Here is a 19,918-nt window from a genome sequence, read left to right on the forward strand (position 1 = left end):
TGTAAATTCTAGGGTAAACAGTAAATATGTATGATTTCACCAGCAATGAATATACAATTTATAGAAATATGTATAGAGAGACTGACTCAATAAATACATCAATTAATACAGAACATAAACAACATTTAGGAAGTCAAGACGTTGGGATGTATTGGGAAGATGCTTTCGTGGAAGATATAACAACTCATTTGTTCATTTTGGAAATTAGAATATTCATTGTTTAATTATGATATTTATTTAAAGTTTCCTTATAGAACACAACTGAGTGTTCATAAGTTCATACCAACCCTCCATGGCAAATGTAGTTTTTGAGAAACCATACACAGCTTCACTAACCGCACACACACGCAAGATACTCTTTACCATAATCCACATCTGTCACTGTTTCCCTTATGCACATCATCCCGATGACAACAATGATGATCTTAGCAGCGCAGGGAGTGTTACTGTAGATGAAGCGTCAGTAAGGCCGGCCCTCTCACCTGACACACGCAGGTGGAGCAGGGGTCACTGGGTGAGGTGAAGCTGGAGCCACTCTCATACTGCTGCCCGAGGTGCTCACACACACTGGGACATTCAGGACAGCATTTTCCTACAGGGGTTACTGGCCTCCTGCAGGACACTTCAGGACACGACCTGGACTGACATGACACATCACCGTTCTACACACACACACACACACACACACACACACACACACACACACACACACACACACACACACACACACCTTTGTCACACTTTTGACATAAACATAAGATTTCAACATAGGATTATTATTGACTACATCAAGTATAAATCTCAAAAGCCTAAAAAGAAAATGCAGTGTTAAGAGCAGTGCAGGGTGTGGTGGAGGATGTAGTGGGGTGTAGTGGGTGTGGTGGAGGGTGTAGTGGGTGTAGTGGTGTGTGTGAAGGAGGGTGTAGTGGGTGTGGTGGAGGGTGTAGTGGGTGTAGTGGTGGGTGTGGTGGTGGGTGTGGTGGAGGGTGTGGTGGAGGGTGTAGAGGTGGGTGTGGTGGAGGGTGTGGTGGTGGGTGTGGTGGAGGGTGTGGTGGAGGGTGTAATGGGTGTATTGGAGACAGGGACCTGGCATGTGCAGTGCTGGCAGTGGTCCTGGGGGTCAGGAAAGTGCTCTCCATTATTACACCGTCTCTCGTGGAAACGGCAGCCCTCACACATTTGGCAGCCACACTGGTCGGCCACAGGGTGATGGCACGTAGTACTGGGGCAGGACTTAGGACTACACCGCACCTCACCTTCCTGCTCCACACACACACGTACGCACACACACACGCACGTACGCACACACACACGCACGTACGCACACACACACGCACGTACACACACACACACACACGCACGTACACACACACACACACACAAAAAGAAACAGGCATGCACGCACACACAGACGTACGCACACACACACGCACGTACGTACACACACACGCACACACACACACGCACGTACGCACACACAGAAATAGGCATGCACACACAGAGTATGTACATCAGTAGTGTAGTTTGCGATGAGTTTAAACACAAAAGTAGCTTCCTTGCTAAAACCATCCTCACGACGGGGAAAGAAAGAGACGTCTCTGCATTGTGGCTGGGATGTACTGAGGGCAAAGCCCAAGCTCACCTTGGCCTCAAACTCCCAATTGAGCAAACAATAACAATGATAATGACTCTTGTTCGGGGGAAGAAACTCAACAGAAACACATACAACGGCTGTGGCAAGCAGCCATCTCCAAGACAGAACATTCGGCTAAATAAGAAACTCTCGCCTCAAAAACACCTTGTAGAACCTCCCTCTCCAGGAAACAGTGTGAAGAGACGCAGGGAACCTCTGCGGCCCAAAGCTCTACTGGTTTGGGACCAGGTCATTAGAGATGTAGGGAGCAACATTATTAAGGATTTTTGTTTTCCTTGTGTTACTCTCTGTGAAATGATACCAAAGATTCCACGCATACTGCATGGTAATCCAGATATGGGAAGACTGATTGTGCATGTCAGCACTAGCGATGTTTAACAAACAACGGTCCGAGACTCTGAAACAAGATTTTAACCATCTGCTGGACATTTTGGAGTTTTCCCTGTCTGAAGTGTTTATCTCTGGACCAAAACCAACTGTGCACCAGGGTATTGGTCATTTTGCCAGACTGCTGGCTCAAAATAGCTGGCTTGCTACAGCCTGTGCCCATCGGGAGGTACATTTCATTGTCAATTTCAAATTTAAAATCTGATCAGCTTCACCCTAACAAGACGGACTCGGATGCTTGTGGATAATCTACTCTATGGCACCACTCACAGAACTTGCACCCAACCACCAGCAGACATGTCAGTCATTGTTAGGATCTCACTGTCTCCCATCAGAAACTCTGTTCACTGTCTTAAAGGTATGCTCTGGAAAATTGATGAGATTCTGCAAAACTACAGTCTGCAGTCTGGAAGGAATTCACCTACTTTTCCTGCACACTCAGTGAATTCTCAGATCTGACACACTGAAACCCACGCATTCCAGTTCTTTTAAATAGCTGGTGGTGTGGTTCTCAGAATCAAAATAAAATGTATTCAGATTTGGAAACCTTTATAGTACAACACATTTTAACAAACAAAATCTGATTCCATTGAAATGTATGAGTAATAGGGGTGGGAATCGTTTACTGTCTCACGATTCGATTCGATTCCGATTTTGGGGGCCACGATTCAATTAAAAAACGATTTGATTTATAAAAATTTCTGCTTCAGTCTCTAAATCTGCATGATCTACTACAGTCTGCTTTACAAGACAGAATGACAAATGCAGCAAATGAAGTGTCATTTTCACATTTAATTAACAAAAATAAAGTGGTAAAATAAAATGCTTTTTGTTGTGTTACCAAAATTCTTGAGCTTCATTTTGAAAGCCTTGCACACAAGCTACATTGTGTCAAGTTCGGTCTTCCCCGGCATTCGGTAAAACCCAAAATGAACCCATATTTTGCCTTAAACGAAGACAAAAACGAAGACTCCTCACTAAATGTCCGTTCACTCACAAATTAGTCTTTTATAATAGCTGATTGAAGATTATTGTCTTGACTCTCTTCCTAATGGAGACATGGCTTGATAGCAATACAGCAACTTGCAACTTGTTTAATATCTCTAGAGTAAATAATAGAAGTGGTGGTGTGGCATGTTTGTACCATAAAGCATTCAGCTGTAAGCAGATTTCATAAGGGGAGAATTTGAATATCATTTGAATATCTGGCAGTACAACTCAACATTAATTATCCAGTTTTATTGGTTGTTATCCATCATCCTCCAAGACTCCACACAGATGTATTTAAGATTTTGCAGAAATGCTTTCTAGAACTGTAATTGTTTTTATGCTGTTTTAATTCCTGGGGATTTAAATATTCACATGGATATTTCATTAAATCTAATCACTTCTGAATTCATGAGGATTCTTAGCTGATTTGATCTCATACAACATGTGTCAGGTCCAACTCACAGGCATGGCCACACTCTAGTTTACATCATTTCTAAATGTATAGATCTTATTAATCTTGAAATTGCTGATGTTGCATTCTCTGATCATTTTGGTGTGTCTATTAGACATCTATTAGAACACTCTAATCTACTGTGTGTGTGTGTGTATGTGTGTGTGTGTGTGTGGTATACACACTTACAGTACATTTGCATTCCTCACAGTCTGCATTGGGTGCTGTAAATAAATCTCCTTCAGCATAATCTCTTCCATGGAAGTGACAACCTACACACAGAAACTCAATATCAGTGGAACGTCTGCTTTTCAGCTCACCCTTTGATGTTCTCCTTTTCTTCTGGGCAAAAAAGCCCCACTGGAGTACTCTAGCAATGCATGCTGTGTGTGTGTGTGTGTGTGTACTGCACACCTTCACAGACAGGACAGTCACATGGACCTCTGACAGGGTTGGGACAAGGAGCAGGAGGACACACTCTTCTTACACACTGCACTGAACCAGCCTTAAAAACACACACATAAGCAAACACGGACACACACACCGAAACACACACACACACACACCAACACACATATACACACACATACACAAACACTGTTATGAACAGTGTGTATGCATCATTTACAAGCAACAACAGTTTACTGGCCACATTCTGACACACATATATACACACACACAAGTAAAACATACACACACTTAGCTTACCCTGCATGTGCAGTCATTACAGGGGTCTGAACGGTCTGGTAGCGTCTGTCCATTATGGAGCACCACACTGTCTAGCAAACAGCCTTTGAGAGAAATTAGATTTGTTTAGCACTTCCACAAAATTTGCTACAATATACAAACACCAAGTGGAAAATGCTGTTCCACATCTTGGCGGTAGCTAACCTCTCATGTGGTGTTCTGTGTTGGTGCAAAGGGCATGAACATCATTAAACAAACAGATGATAATCTATTTAGACTTAAAAGGGTTTAAAAGAACCACCAGGAAAGGCTTCCCTTGCTCCACGTACAAATCAGTCAAACTGGGACGTTCACTGGACTTCAGTTTGTAAAATTTCCAAAGAACTACTATTCAGCCGGGGCTACAGATTAGTTATGACAAAGAGCTGAATGATCCGTTCTGAGAAATTGCGGAGTAGTAATCTGTGTAATCTGTGAGGAGTGCGGTAGAGTGGGGGGTCTCTCACCATCACACACAGGGCAGCAATGACCAGGCAGGGTGAGTGGGTGGGAACAGCCAGGGTTGTAGCAGGGCCTTCGCCGACAGCTCACGTGACCGTTCGTACACATGCACTGGTTACAGGGGTCTGTGGCGTCTGGAAACTCCTGGTGATTCAGATACTCCACACCGGCATAATTGCAACCTTGAGGACACACACATATGCGCACACACAATTATTCAAAGATTCAGTGGTTCTTTATTGACAATCCTCAAGATGATGTTTCTCTCTCTCGTCTGTATAGATGTTTATCTTTAAGACATCAGAGAAAAGTATTACTAAAAAGCAGTCACCATCACAGTTCTGACAGCACTGTCCCTCGACAGGATGAGGACAGGTGGTCTGAGGACAGCGTCTCCTCTTGCACGTGACCGTGCCTTCACGGCACACACACGTGCTGCAGGGGTCCGAGATGTCTGCGAACATCACGCCGTTAGCGTGCTCCACACCGTTGTACAGGCAGCCTGCAGAAAGACGGAGCAACGTGCTCAGGCTCAGCGCTTGGGGACGTAGCATCTACACAGAAGCAGGAAGGAGAACTGAGGTTTGAGCGACCACTCTCATACCATCACAGGTGCGGCAGCAGTCCTGCTGGACCGGGTGGGAACAGACGGCTGCTGGGCAGGGCTTACGGTGGCAGCTGACCGTCCCATTGGTGCAGGAGCATGACTGGCAGCTGTCAGCGGGGTGGTAGAAGTGCTGTGTGTGTTTGAACACGTGTTCTTCAAAATAACAGTCAGCTGAGCGCACTGCAGCACATGAACAACAGGCAATAGTCAGTGGTTCTTAATGACAACTTCTCCAGATTTACTGGAAAAGTGAAAAAATCTAAATGGTAAGGAAGTGTTTGTTGACCTGCACACTGAGGGCAGCACTCTCCTGCTGTCCTGACGGGCTCACTGCAGGTGACAGCAGGACATCTTCTCCTCAAACAATGGACATTACCGTTCTAACATAACGTAACAAAGTGGCACACACACACACACGCACACAGAAACAGACAGATACACACACACACACACACACACACACACACACACAGCCACGCACGCACAGACACGCACGCACAGACACGCACGCACAGACACGCACGCACAGACACACACACACACACATACACACACTCAGAGACAAACACCCACACAGAGACAAACACTCACACAGAGACAAACACACACACAGAGACAAACACACACACACACAACCATTGATCTTCAACAGAAGGTAGCTGTAGCACAGAATCCATGAGAATGTCATGCTTGTGTGGCACTTACATTGCAGTGACACTGCCTGCACTTGTCTGTTGGGTGGGAGAAGTCCAGACCATTTGGATATTCCTTACCTGCATATGTACAAGCTAGAGAGACAATGAGAGTTAGTGAGAGGTTGTGTGAGTGTGTGTGTGTGTGCATGTGTGAGTGTGGGTGTGTGTGTGTGTGTGTGCATGTGTGTGTGTGTGTGTGTGTGAGAGCATGTGTGAGTGAGAGAGTGCATGTGCATGCATGAGTGTCCGTGTGTGTGTGTGTGCATGTGTGAGTGTGCATGTGTGTGAGTGTGAGAGTGTGAGAGTGCATGTGCATGCATAAGTGTGAGTGTGCCTGTGTGAGTGTGAGAGTGCGTGTGTGTGTGTGTGTGTGTGTGGGTGTGAGTGTGTGCTTGTGTGCGTGATTGTGTGTGTGTGTGTGTGTGTGTGTCTTTGCTACCATTGCAGTTGTTTTGACAGCAGCTCCCTCTGGAAGGGTTTTTGCAGTTTGCTCTGGGACACTCCTGATGGCAGTCCACCTGCCCTCCTCTACACACACACTCCTCACACTGGTTCCCAGGGTTCGGGAACGTGTCGCCATTAACAAACACTTGTTCCCTGACGTTACAGTCTGAGACCGGAGGGTTGAGGAGAAGAACCAGTCAGTGCAGGAACAGAGAGCAGAGAGCAGATTGGTGGGACATGCGGCAGGTAAAGTTCTTACCTGCACACCGAGGACAACATTCTCCAGACGGTGTGTGAGGGTTGGAGCAGGACAACAGTGGACACTGGACCTCAGAACACCGCACCGAGCCATTCTGCGAAGACACACATGTCCACCAAAACATGCTCAAGCAGAGCTAAACTAATGCTAAAAGCAAGGATATTGTGTCTTGGACAGTTTTGTATACCTGACACATGCACGTCTTACAAGGTGTTTCTGGGTCAGAGAATGACTGGCCATTCTCATAAACATGGTTTTTGAAGAAACAGTGATGACAAGATTGACAGCAGTGTCCTGGAATTAAAAAACAAAACCAGAATTATTATATCATAAAACCATGTCAGCTTCCTAATCTCAATATATGAGACACAGGAAGGCCGATCCTGTCTCTTCCTCCATTCTCACCTTCTACCCCCTCTCTCCCACACTCACTCCCTCCCACTCAGTCCATCTCACCCATCCACTTCCTGTCTCACACTCACACTGCCTCTGTCTCACCCATCCACTCCCTCTGTCTCACACTCACACTGCCTCTGTCTCACCCATCCACTCCCTCTGTCTCACACTCACACTCCCTCTGTCTCACCCATCCACTCCCTGTCTCACACTCACACCCTCCATCTCCTCCATCTCACCAGGTTCTTTGTAGGGATGAGAGCAGGACTCATGACCACACCGTATGGCCTCACACGACACCTGCCCCTCCTGACAAGAGCATCTATTACAGGGTTCGTTCTCAGGAACCCACACTGACCCCTCCACGTAATGAACACCATCAAACACACACGCTACACACACAAACACACACACACACAGACATGAAGGTGAGTCATTAACACAGGAAACAGATGACAAAACACGTGTATTAAGGAGATCCTTTCTGACAGCTGCAGTAGTAGGTTAGATATATCCTGGGGGTGATACCTTTGCAGACTGGGCAGCAGGAATTGGCCTCTCTGATTGGGTTAGCACACTGCATTTGGGGGCAACTCTGCTCATGGCATCTTACACTACCCGCCTTCACAAGGAACAAACACACACAGCCACATACAAATACACATGCTTTTTTGTTTTAAATGTTCCTTTTTTGTTGATATTTTTGTATGTCAAACATTATTCTTGATTCGGTCATTTCAGAATAGTTGTTTGTAGAGTGTAAGTGCATTTCTAACCTGACAGGTGCAGGTTAAGCAGGGATTGTCTTCCTGAGGTTTGAAAACTGTCCCACTAGTGTAGACTCTTCTGTCGTATTCACACACTACACACACAGCAAGAGCTCAGATCAGTAGTTACCATAGCACATCTAGGACTTCTTATTATTTTGTTAAATGATGACAGATGTTTAAAAATGGGGAAATGTGTGTGTATATGTGTGTGTGTGTGTGTGTGTGTGTGTGTGTGTGTACTCACAGTCACATGTGGGGCAGCACTCGCCGTGTTGTCTTGCTGGGTGTGTGCAGCGCAAAGGGGGACATGAGTCCTCTGTACAGTCCACAACACCAGACTACACACACACGCGCGCACACACACACGCGCGCACACACACAAACGTACCAAGTACAAATATCCTATATATATATATATATATATATATATATATAAGTCAGCATGTGACCTAATTTCAGGTACAGTCACAAATGGGCCATGATATCCTATGGTACAAATAATATACTTACTACACATTGACATTGCAGGCAGGGATTCCTTTCAGACACAAACCTTTGTCCATCCAAATATATCTGAGATTCATATTCGCACTGCTCACACCTATATACACACACACAGACGTGCACACACACATAGACGCACACACAGACACACGCACACAAAGACACACAGATGTACACAGACACGCATATACACACATGCACATACACACACAGACGCGCGGGCACACACACACACACACACACACATACGTAAACAAAAGGAGTCAGACTGTATGGAGTCCTCCTCTGTGTTATGTCAAAGGAGGGCAACAGTCACCGTGGACAACAGTCTCCCGCTCTCCTGACAGGATGTGAACACGCCGTGGTAGGACAAGGGTGATGCTCACAGTGCACATTCCCACTCTGAAACAGACACAACAACAACACATGATAATGTCTTTATCTGCCTGTAGTCCTGCTGATTACAATGATCCACCAAGCTAGATGAATGCTCTTTATATAGTAATATAGGAGATCTGTGTATTCGCGTTATGTTAATGGTGGAGATCTGTGTATTCGCGTTATGTTAATGGTGGAGATCTGTGTATTCGCGTTATGTTAATGGTGGAGATCTGTGTATTCGCGTTATGTTAATGGTGGAGATCTGTGTATTCGCGTTATGTTAATGGTGGAGATCTGTGTATTCGCGTTATGTTAATGGTGGAGATCTGTGTATTCGCGTTATGTTAATGGTGGAGATCTGTGTATTCGCGTTATGTTAATGGTGGAGATCTGTGTATTCGCGTTATGTTAATGGTGGAGATCTGTGTATTCGCGTTATGTTACTGATGGAGATCTGTGTATTCGTGTTATATTAATGGTGGAGATCTGTGTATTCGTGTTATGTTACCGATGGAGATCTGTGTATTCATCTTGACTCACCACACACACACACTGCTGACAGTGATCACCACTGGGTACTCGCTCCCCATTTTGATAATTGTGTCCATTGAAGCCACAACCTATGAAGAACACAGATGAACTCAGGACAAGTGAGATGACAATTCATAATGTCTGCTAAACCTATTAGAATTCAGTCTTAGTCAGGAGTGACAACCAGAAAACTTAAACATTACTGACAGAGTCAACTCACCATCACAGACAGGACAGCAGGTTCCCGGCTGCGGGGCGGGAGGATTCCTACAGGGGAGGTTACACTCCTGCAGGTCACATTGAACAGACCCCTCCTGGAACAGGGAGAGCAGGGGGTTGTATATTTAAATATGATTATAAGAAAGAATAAGTGGTTAGATGTACAGTTTTAAGACAGACAACATGGGCTCAATGTAATCACACTCACGAAGCATGTACAGACACTGCAGGGGTTGTCTGGGTGTTGCCATCGGAAGCCATGTTGGTAGCGTTGGCCTTGATGGACACAACCTGTAGGGGGAGGAGTTCACGGTACAGCAGGAGCAGACAGACACATCACTTCACACACAGCACGGAGGCACTGAGCCACTCAGACCCGTATGGAGGAGTGCACAGCTACACGCTCAGGTACATTAACACCTTGGACAGTATTCTGTTCCTAACTTCCTACACACACACACACACACACACACACACACACACACACACACACACACACACTTACTTCGACACCTGGGACAGCATTCCCCTCCAACAGTTTCCAACAAATTGCAGTCAGGAGCGGAGCAAGACATACTGTTACACACAACATTCCCCTCCTGCACACACACACACAAACACAAACACACACAAGTGCATAGAAGAATATATTGTGCAATATGGCTTGGCAACAAATCATCTCTACAGTAAGACAGAAGTGTAAGTAGGAGTGTATGCACACACACACATTGCTCTTTCTTGACACTAGCCTCTGTATCCAGTCTGCCATTTGTTCAATAGCAATCTACAATTAGATGTGGTATTATAATGAATGTGCCCCCGGCATCCATGATTGGTCTGATAACCTATTTACTGGCCCAGCACCACCATTCGCAGCCGATTTAGCATATGAAATCACTGGTCCTTGGATAATACACAGAATAAAAGACCTTTTCATACTTCATCGATTCAGAGAGACAGAACTCCAAAATGAGATCAGTGGCAGATTTATGGAGGTTTATGCTCTACGGAGGCGTGCTACCTTGCAGTCTTACCTTGCATTCACAGCGTGAGCAAGGATCATGGCTGTTAAGGAAGGAGGCCCCATCGAGAAGGATCTCCCCCTGAAATGTACACCGGGAGCAGTCCCTGCAGCAAGAGCCGAATGGAGGCTTCACCCCATCCTGACAGGACTGAGGACATCTCTGCGTGTCAACACACGACACTTCGCCGTTCTGGGGAGAAGAACAGTGTTCTGGTCTCATTGTTCCACCTGGGAACAGGCTTTCGCTGTGCCCATACAGTACATTGATCTCAGCAGTCGAAGCGAGACGTTTGCAACAGTGTTGAATAGCAGCAAGTTGCAGCCTGACTGTAGCGTAGCGTGGAGTGTGTGTAGGACACTCACCAGGCAGGAGCACGTCTGAGTAGCGTAGCGTGGAGTGTGTGTAGGACACTCACCTGGCAGGAGCACGTCTGGCAGCCGTCAGAGGTGCTGAAGGAGCCATTGGAGGGTCTACCATCCACCCGACATGAGGTACGGGCTGACAAGGGGAATGTTACATTATTCATGAATGGGGACCCCAAGAATCCATAAAACAAAATCATGATGTTCGTTGGTGACTTTTTGGAACATGGTGTTTGCATTTCTCAGGGTGCTGGGGCATGAAAAATGATAGTGTATGAATAAAGAAAATGCCATCAAGTCAAATCTACTGTCTACCTGCCTACTGAGACCTTACCACAGATCACATCAAAGCTCCTAACATCTTACAGTAGACCAAGAGGACCATGTGACATAATCAGCCTTTTCAAGGACTGCAATGTTATCACAGGAAGTCCAGTAATCTGCCATCTCTTTGAACGCATAGGCAGAAGAGGACCTGTGGGTATTTTTGAATTTGTCTTTTTATGTGTGCATACCTGGTTGACAAACAGGGCAGCATTTGCCTTCAGGAACAAAAGTATCAGTACAGGACAGAGCAGGACAGGGTACCTGCTGACATGCAGCACGGCCATTCTGAAAAGATAACATTCAAACATTCACCACCCAAGATCTATTTAACATGAGAGAAGGAGAGAGATAGAGAGAGAGAGAGAGAGAGAGAGAGAGAGAGAGAGAGAGAGAAGGCAAAAAGACAAAAGCAGAAATCATTGAGTATGTACCTCACACACACATGTAGTGCAGGGATGTGGGCTGAATGCTTCATTATTGCTGTATGTCCTGCCATCATAATTGCACTCTGCGAGCCAGAAAACAGACAGTGTCTCTCAGTACACACAGGGCTAAAAGCGCCGCCACAGGACGTGTCTTAACAACACCTGGAATTCAACAGGGCACTGAATATGGCTTTTACCCAGACATGCTCATGACATTTGAAAGGACTAGTTGATGGGTCAAATAGAAGGTGGCATGCTTATTAATTACACTGCCATATAAATATCTGATACGTAAAAGCAAGACCTGACACACATACACACACACACACACACACACACACAATTAGGAGATTCTGAAACACAAGCTAGCTTCTAACGGTATCCGCTAAAGAATACCTAGAAGTGGGGAGACAGAGGCGAGAAACAGATACAAATAGCTTGTCTGTTAGGAGCTGGAGGTCTCTACAATAGATTAATCCAATCACCCACCCACTAATACACATGCATACACCCCACCTAAACACACACGCGCACACAGAGAGAGAGAGAGAGAGAGAGAGAGAGCTGTGTGTTGCAGAGTGCAACTGGAAAGACATGCAGAAACAATTAAAGAGGGGGATGAACCATGGCATGCCCACACAGAGGGGTCAGGATTCAGTTTAAAACCCTCCCTCACTTCCTCTCACTCCCTTCCTCTCACTCCCTTCCTCTCACTCTCTCCTTTCACAAAGACATTTTCAGGAATGAAAAGAAGCAGCATCTTCGCCCGCTGCACAGGTCAACGGGAGGAGGTGCAGGTAGTCAACAGGAGGAGGTACAGGTAGTCAACAGGAGTGTTTATGGAACTGGAGATGTTCTAAGAGGGACACAGTGGGCCAGAGCCTTGAGGAAACTACTGTAATGTTCACTCACACAGATAACACTGCTTCCTCTGGTCTGCTTTTAGTTGTCCAATAAAGTTCATGAACAAATGAATTCCACAAATTCCACCACAAAAATAAGCCTTAATGTTGTGGGGGTTGGCTTTTTTTCCAAATAAAAAAAAATAAAACACCAAAATTACATTTCTAAAACTAGTTGTGCTATAGTGAGGCAACTCTTTTTTTACTCAGATTGCAGCCTATTATCTCTAAGAGTCTGTGTAACACAAAGTGGGTTATTTGAACCAGCACATTTCTTCCATTACGCCCAAGAGGATCTATTAGCACAGAGATAGTGGATTTTTAACTTATATAATTTTCTAGTTTTCTAGGTTACCTAAGGTCATGTGTAATAAGCCTAAGGCCTTATACGAAAGATTAAAAGACCCTCAGACCTAGCTGAGGAATCCTGGGAGTTGCAGTCTTTTGCTCCTCCAGTACTTGCTCCAGTGTCGACTCATATGTTGCACAGGAATGTCTGGTTGGAAGGTTTTCTTTGAACCAGCCATTCACCAGTGTTTCTTTTTTTTTCATGCCAAATCTGTGAATCAATAAGGGTTGTAACCAAAAATGCCCCCCAATAGGGCAATCACAATTAATGCCACTCTTCCCAAATGTTTCATACCCCTGAGGGGGGCAAACCCCTGTGGTCATGACCCAGTGCACTCAAACCTCATCACTCTTATCACTCTTCCATGAGTTGCTAATCTCCGCCACCCACTGAAGAGCTCCACCCCAGGGTGGAGGCCAGCCGCTCTGCCCCGTCTGCTCCGTCTGGCCGAAACCCGTCAGCGCCTGTGCATCAGTGTCGCTAAAGATTACAGAGGAGCACCGAGGGTCATGGGTGCAGAGGTGCGGCGATGAGCTCCAGGTACATGCTAATGAGGGGGCAAACTAACATACTTAATGTGGCTCCATCATGGTGGGAGGTGACCGAGTCCTGAATCCACATACACACAAATCCCCTTTTACTACATTAAACGAGTAATATTGACCATTACCAGCAATTACAGAGATTACAGGGAGGAAATTTACAAACTGATAGTATCATATCTACTAAAACACAGGAAACAAAACTAAACTGTAAAGGAGGGTGTGACAGACAGATGTTGTGAGACAAGCGGCTCTTTTTTGTCCTACAGTGATTGCCGTTTTAGGTTTTGCTGTACGTTTGCTTTGTCTTTTGCTATTCTTCATGCAGGCAGCATGTGTTAGGAAGAGGTGCTAGCTTATTCCAAGTACAGAAGTGGCTGCTGGGGTAGAGCGGTCACTCACTGTTTGATGTGGCACACTGGACTCTCCCCGAGACACAGGAGCACATGGTGTGTTGGTCGGTCTCCCAGCGAGACCCTTCCTGTTGCTCACGCCCTTCCCACACACAAGTCCTCTGCACACACTCACATGATTCCAAACGCTTCACTCGTGCCTGCAGGTCTTCATTCTACACACATACATGCACACACACGCACGCAAACACACACGCACGCACGCACATGCAGAGTGTGAAAACTAATCTGCTTAACACAATTCTGAACACAACTAAACCATGAGCAACAAAAACAGACACAGAAACACATGCACTCACACACACACATACGCGCACACGCACACGCACACGCAGCTCCTGCTTCTTCACTGCCAGTAGTACATGTGTGTGTACCTGTGTGTTCCTGTGTGTGTACCTGTGCTTGGAGCCTGTTCAGCTCAGTGACGATGTTGTGCAGTTCATTCTCCAGCCTGCTGAGCTGCTGTTTCTGCTCCCTACGGGGTTGGGGGTTCTCTGCATCCCTCTGGAGACCCACTTCACTCGCAAAGTTGGGCTGGTCGTGCACTACATCTAGCTCTGAGTTCTGAGACTTGGGAGGAGGGGGAGGCCACTCTGTTCCTGGTGTGGGATCTGCACATAGGAAACACTTACACATGCTGACTGTGTGGACCCACTTTATCATATCATAAGCAAAATGCCATACCTGTTATGTTATCACAGTGCCACAGACGCCTTTGATACACCTTGGAGATAAGCTCTGCAGTCTGCCAGCAGCCCTGGGAACAGAGGACCAAAGGTTTACATCAGATGGCCTGATGTTGCCTTTCTGAGAGCACTTTCTTAACTCAACAGACTAGGAAAATCATCCGTAGAAGCAAACGGCTGCCACTCACAGTGAACCTTCTGGCCTTGTTTCCTGCAGTGCTGGAGAAGGTAATGTCACGGGAGAAGTCCAGGTTCAGCGCTGCAGCCTCCGGGGGCAGATCCACCGACGTGGCCTCCTCGCACTCCACGAACAGCATCACACGTCTGGGCTCCAAACTCACGTACATCCTCACCCATCCTCCACCCGAGAAGGGGTTTCCACCCGGCAGGGTCAGCAGCTCTGTCTTGGAGCCCTCCTTTGAGCGGTATTCCAGCCGCAGCCAGTCCTCGCGGGTGCTGGAGACGAGGCGTAGCAGGGGCTCGGTGCGCCTCTTCCGGCCGCTCGCCGAGCGCAGCGAGATGAGGGTGGCCTCGGTGCCGCCGGGCTGGCGGCCCACCAGGTGCAGGCCCAGGGAGCCCCGCGAGGCCCTGCGTAGACGGAGGGAGTCGCCCCGTGGCAGTGTCTGGTGCGGTGTGTTGGGCTGGAGACACCAAGCCTTCACCCCGGGGTCACGACCGTCAGTCACTGTGACCCCTAGAGGTGAGCTGGTGATGTTCAGAACATCCAGGAGGTCAATGACTAAATAAAGAGAATGTGGCAAAATGTAGATCAACAAGACAATACAGGACATATGATGAGGAAAACGCACACCAACAGACATAAAACCCAGGGACACTTAAAACAAACCACACAAAAGTAAAAACTATAGATAAAACCAAAATTAACTTGTGGCAATAAATGTAATACTGTCATCTGCATCCAGCCATGCTTTACATGGGCACAAATATGGTATGCACATCTGTTTATGCACGCACACACACACACACACACACACACACACACACACACACACACACACGGGGCAAGGTATCTGATTAGAACAGCAGAAAGGTGTTCTCACGATTCCGCATTGACAAAGCCTCTCGTGTTTCACCGGTTCATTTATCTCTACTGACATGGGACATGAAGCCAGGATGGGTTTACGCGTGTATGTGTCTGTGTGAACCATGTACACGTGCGAACACGTCTCTCTCCCTGCCCATCTGTTTCAGTCCAACGAGCACTAAACGTGAAACGTAACGTTCTTTTCCACACGTGCATCCTGGACGCAGGTTGCAATGCAAGTGTTCTACAAATTGGAAACTCCCCAAATCTCTACAGAAGCGTCTCCATTTCATCCATCCAAGATTAAGCTGCCTGTTTTCACCGTTTCACTTATATGTGTGTATAAATGATTCACTGAGCACATATATTAAAATTAATCTTCGAATGAGCGTCTTCTCATATTGGATAAAATACATTGAGTGAACAATTAGAGTTATCACTGAACGCTGTTTTACTTACATTTATGTACGTTACGTGTTCTGTGTATATGTTTGCACACGTGCGTAAGGTACCGCAAGACTGAGTGAATAGTGAACTGTACTATATAACCTGTTCGAGCAGGAGGATCCGTTTTAACCGAAGTTAATAAGTGATATAAACAGTTTGGATAATTGGCAACGCATGAGGGGTCAAGTATGTGCAGCTAATACTATATAATCTAAACGTCCCTTATTCGCTTTCTAATGCACTCTTTCCTCCGAAGGATTGAGAGGCGCTTAAACCCCATCTTTAATAAAAACAGTGACTGTTCATGCTCACCGATGTCATTATTGTGTTGAGGATTCTGGATGTCAGTTGGTAACGAAGTACAAACATTCCCCAGCAAAAACAAGGTCAAGTGAGCAATGAGGACACGTCCGCTCACAGGGAGCTCCATTCTGCAAACCAGCTCCCACACAACAGCGATGATATGCGCTCAACCGGCAGCCTCTTCACAGAAAGACAACAAATGTGTTTTTTCCCTTGGAAACGAAACAAATTAATTAAACAAAAATAGTGGATGACTGTTCATGTTACAGGAACACAAACAGCAGTCTTGCGTTTCTCGGGTGAAATATGTTTTCATTTATGACAGGAACAAGAAACATCTGTCGGTTGCGCTGACTTGTCTGGGATCAGAGTTGTGCCGCTCTCCTGGAGTCACAGATGCAGCTGTATACTGGACCGAACCTCCGGGTCTTGACTGGACCTGTAGCGCGGATCAGTGTGGGATCGATGCGAGGTTGCGCGCTCTGAAACGGCTGCAGGGGGTGCTGGACACCCGTCCCTCACACACCTTTGACTAACTGATCCCACTTCTTTGGGCCAGGCGAAAAACACCATTTTAAAACCCCAATTCTGCAGGGGATTCTCAAAGTTCCTCCTCCTAGTTATCTGCGCTAAAACCAGGATTGGATTTCCGGACTGGAGGTACGCCAAAACGCAATTTTGTACTGAAGCCAAAACTGATCTTCAGTCTTTAATTTAATTAAAGTTAACAGCGTAGCTTTTTTACAAACAGCGCGTCATAAAACACATAAAACATCTTAGAAAGTGCAACAAAATGTAGTTTTCTCAAGCTACATAGTATGGTCTTGTAATAAATGTAGTGGTATTATTGAATGATGTATTTGGGAGGGTGTGCAGTGTGACCGATGTTCAGCGGATGTTCAGCGGAACTGTATGACCTGCCTGAAGGCGAAATACATGGGATATGTAATTCTTTGACTATACTATATCTAAGATGTTATACTAAGATATCTAAGATGATCTAAATCTAAGATGTTTATCAATAGCCCAAGAGACACAGCTCTAAACATATCCACCATCTAATTACAGAGCTATGTGGGGCAGCCTTTTCCTCTCTTTGTCCCCAAGGAGAGACAAACAGATCCAGTTTTAAAATATGCATAAACCTACAGTCATGGCCAAAAGTTTTGAGAATGATACAAATATTAATTTTTTTGTCTACTGCTTCAGTTTTTATAATGGCAATTTGCATATACTCCAGAATGTTATAAAGAGTGATCATCTTAACAGCAATTAATTGCAAAGTCAATATTTGCCTAGAAAATGAACTTTATCCCCCAAAACACATTTCAACTTCATTGCAGCCCTGCCTTAAAAGGACCAGCTAAGATCGTTTCAGTGATTGCTCCAATAACACAGGTGTGGGTGTTGATGAGGACAGGGCGGGAGATCAATCTGTCATTATTAAGTAAAAATGACACCACTGGACACTTTAAAAGAAGGCTGGTGCTTGGCATCATGGTTTCTCTTCTGTTAACCATGGTTATTGCTATAGAAACACTTGCAGTCATCATTGCACTGCACAAAAAGGGCCTAACAGGGAAGAGTATCGCAGCTAGAAAGAATGCACCTCAGTCAATAATCTATCGCATCATCGAGAACTTCAAGGAGAGAGGTTCCATTGTTGCCAGAAAAGCTCCAGAGCGCCCAAGAAAGACCAGCAAGTGCCAGGACCATCTCTTAAAAGTGTTTCAGCTGCGGGATTGGGCTACCAGCAGTGCAGAGCTTGCTCGGGAATGGCAGCAGACAGGTGTGAGTGCATCTGCACGCACTGTGAGGCGGAGACTCTTGGAGCAAGGTCTGGTCTCAAGGAGGGCAGCAAAGAAGCCACTTCTTTCCAGAAAAAACATCAGGGACAGACTGATATTCTGTAAAAGGTACAGGGCGTGGACTGCTGAGGACTGGGGTAAAGTCATTTTCTCTGATGTATCCCCTTTCCGATTGTTTGGGACATCTGGAAAACGGCTTGTTCGAAGAAGATGAGGTGAGCGCTACCACCAGTCTTGTCTCATGCCAACTGTAAAGCATCCTGAAACCATTCATGTGTGGGGTTGCTTCTCAGCCAAGGGAATCTGCTCTCTCTCAGTCTTGCCTAAAATCACAGCCATGAATAAAGAATGGTACCAGAATGTCCTCTGAGAGCAACTTCTCCCAACCATCCAAGAGCAGTTTGGTGATCAACAATGCCTTCTCCAGCATGATGGAGCACCTTGCCATAAAGCAAAGGTGATAACTAAATGGCTCAGTGAACAAAACATAGAGTTTTGGATCCATGGCCTGGAAACTCCCCAGATCTTAATCCCATTGAGGACTTGTGGTCAATCATCAAGAGATGGTTGGACAAACAAAAACCTACACATTCTGACAAAATGCAAGCATTGATTGTGCAAGAATGGACTGCTATCAGTCAGGATTTGGTCCAGAAGTTGATTGAGAGCATGCCACGGAGAATTGCAGAGGTCCTGAAGAAGGGTCAACACTGCAAATATTGACTTGCTGCATTAACTCAAACTGTCAATAAAAGCTTGTTACTCATAATGATTGCAATTATATTTCTCTGTGATTAAAAACATCTGACAAGCACACAAAACCAGAGGGCAGCAGATCATGTGAAAATATAATACTTGTGTCATTCTCAACTTTTGGCCATGACTGTAAGTGCATACAATATCAGTCGTATGTTATTGCTGTCGTCATGTTTCTACATATTTGTGTGAAGTTCTTTCTACATAACGCACACAAGCTGTAGTGGCCCCTTGTGGTGAGTGCAGTTAGAGTAAGACAGTGATTTTGAACACAAGTCCACACTTAATCATGTAATTAGACTCACACGTTCTCTCACTTCACACTTTCCCGAATGGATTAAGACAAATCTTTACCCAGAAATAATTTCCACAGGTGACTTACCACGGCTTCTGCAATTTAGTTCAAAGCCAGCCTTAATCCATGTCCAGTAAATTGGTATCTAATCTCCTGTCTGTGTTAACCTGTCTGTGTTAATCAGTTCATTGTCTAGAACGGTAAGGTCTCGAGTGCATGCTTTTGTGGTTTATCTTGTGTTGGGGGATCATTTGGGAATGTTAACTCGATTCTGGGAAAATTTGAATGTTGGCCACATTTGGCTTGCGGGCTGCACTTTGGACACCCTTGCAGTAAGCGAAAAGCACCCGGATGGCTTACTGAATCGGGAGACATTTTGAAGTATGCGATTGCTGCACACTGTAGTATCCCATGATTCAACTGGAGCATTTAATTATGATGGTGTGACATCATATGACATAGGTAGAATGTCCCAGGTTGGTCTCCTGGGATTGCCTTGTCTTGTCCATGTCGTGTTGTCTGTATCATGTCCATGTCTTGTCGTGTGGTGCCCATGTGTCTGTCATGTTGTGTCCGTGTCCATGTCGTGTAGTGTCCATGTTGTTTCCATGTTGTGTTGTGTCTGTATGGCTGGAATGCTGGTATCAGCACTTACAAAGGTGTTAGTTCTATCTGCTGTTTGCCTGTTGAGAAGCCTCCTCTCTTGATATGCGGGAGGTGTATTCTAAACTGAGAGGGATCAAAACAAAGACAGCTC

At 45.7% G+C, this 19,918-nt stretch overlaps 1 protein-coding gene across 4 annotated transcripts in view; it reads right to left on the reverse strand.

Annotated features, from left to right (window-relative positions):
* Positions 1–16,873, reverse strand: part of kcp (kielin cysteine rich BMP regulator) — a 23,125-nt gene extending 6,252 nt beyond the window's left edge. The window contains exons 1-33 of one of the 4 annotated variants that reach the window (XM_076992858.1): positions 16,658–16,872; positions 16,312–16,482; positions 14,696–15,246; positions 14,506–14,578; positions 14,218–14,432; positions 13,811–13,976; positions 11,622–11,698; positions 11,379–11,475; positions 10,917–10,999; positions 10,511–10,690; positions 9,982–10,075; positions 9,685–9,767; positions 9,478–9,571; positions 9,267–9,346; positions 8,662–8,747; positions 8,352–8,442; positions 8,086–8,179; positions 7,848–7,933; positions 7,600–7,693; positions 7,311–7,463; positions 6,863–6,969; positions 6,676–6,769; positions 6,412–6,582; positions 5,983–6,065; positions 5,564–5,657; positions 5,275–5,457; positions 5,002–5,172; positions 4,676–4,852; positions 4,191–4,273; positions 3,897–3,987; positions 3,672–3,754; positions 1,087–1,260; positions 483–662 (exon numbers count right to left, since the gene is read on the reverse strand). In XM_076992858.1, coding sequence (XP_076848973.1) covers positions 483–662; positions 1,087–1,260; positions 3,672–3,754; positions 3,897–3,987; positions 4,191–4,273; positions 4,676–4,852; positions 5,002–5,172; positions 5,275–5,457; positions 5,564–5,657; positions 5,983–6,065; positions 6,412–6,582; positions 6,676–6,769; positions 6,863–6,969; positions 7,311–7,463; positions 7,600–7,693; positions 7,848–7,933; positions 8,086–8,179; positions 8,352–8,442; positions 8,662–8,747; positions 9,267–9,346; positions 9,478–9,571; positions 9,685–9,767; positions 9,982–10,075; positions 10,511–10,690; positions 10,917–10,999; positions 11,379–11,475; positions 11,622–11,698; positions 13,811–13,976; positions 14,218–14,432; positions 14,506–14,578; positions 14,696–15,246; positions 16,312–16,429 — 4,206 coding nt within the window. In that variant the 5' untranslated portion in view covers positions 16,430–16,482; positions 16,658–16,872. Of the gene's footprint in view, positions 1–482; positions 663–1,086; positions 1,261–3,671; positions 3,755–3,896; positions 3,988–4,190; positions 4,274–4,675; positions 4,853–5,001; positions 5,173–5,274; positions 5,458–5,563; positions 5,658–5,982; positions 6,066–6,411; positions 6,583–6,675; positions 6,770–6,862; positions 6,970–7,310; positions 7,464–7,599; positions 7,694–7,847; positions 7,934–8,085; positions 8,180–8,351; positions 8,443–8,661; positions 8,748–9,266; positions 9,347–9,477; positions 9,572–9,684; positions 9,768–9,981; positions 10,076–10,510; positions 10,691–10,916; positions 11,000–11,378; positions 11,476–11,621; positions 11,699–13,810; positions 13,977–14,217; positions 14,433–14,505; positions 14,579–14,695; positions 15,247–16,311 lie in introns of all 4 variants that reach the window. The other 3 variants (XM_076992857.1, XM_076992859.1, XM_076992856.1) reach the window with 3 other exon arrangements.
* Between the last annotated feature and the right edge of the window lie 3,045 nt (positions 16,874–19,918).

This window comes from Brachyhypopomus gauderio, chromosome 2, assembly GCF_052324685.1.
Source record: "Brachyhypopomus gauderio isolate BG-103 chromosome 2, BGAUD_0.2, whole genome shotgun sequence".
Taxonomy (NCBI): domain Eukaryota; kingdom Metazoa; phylum Chordata; class Actinopteri; order Gymnotiformes; family Hypopomidae; genus Brachyhypopomus; species Brachyhypopomus gauderio.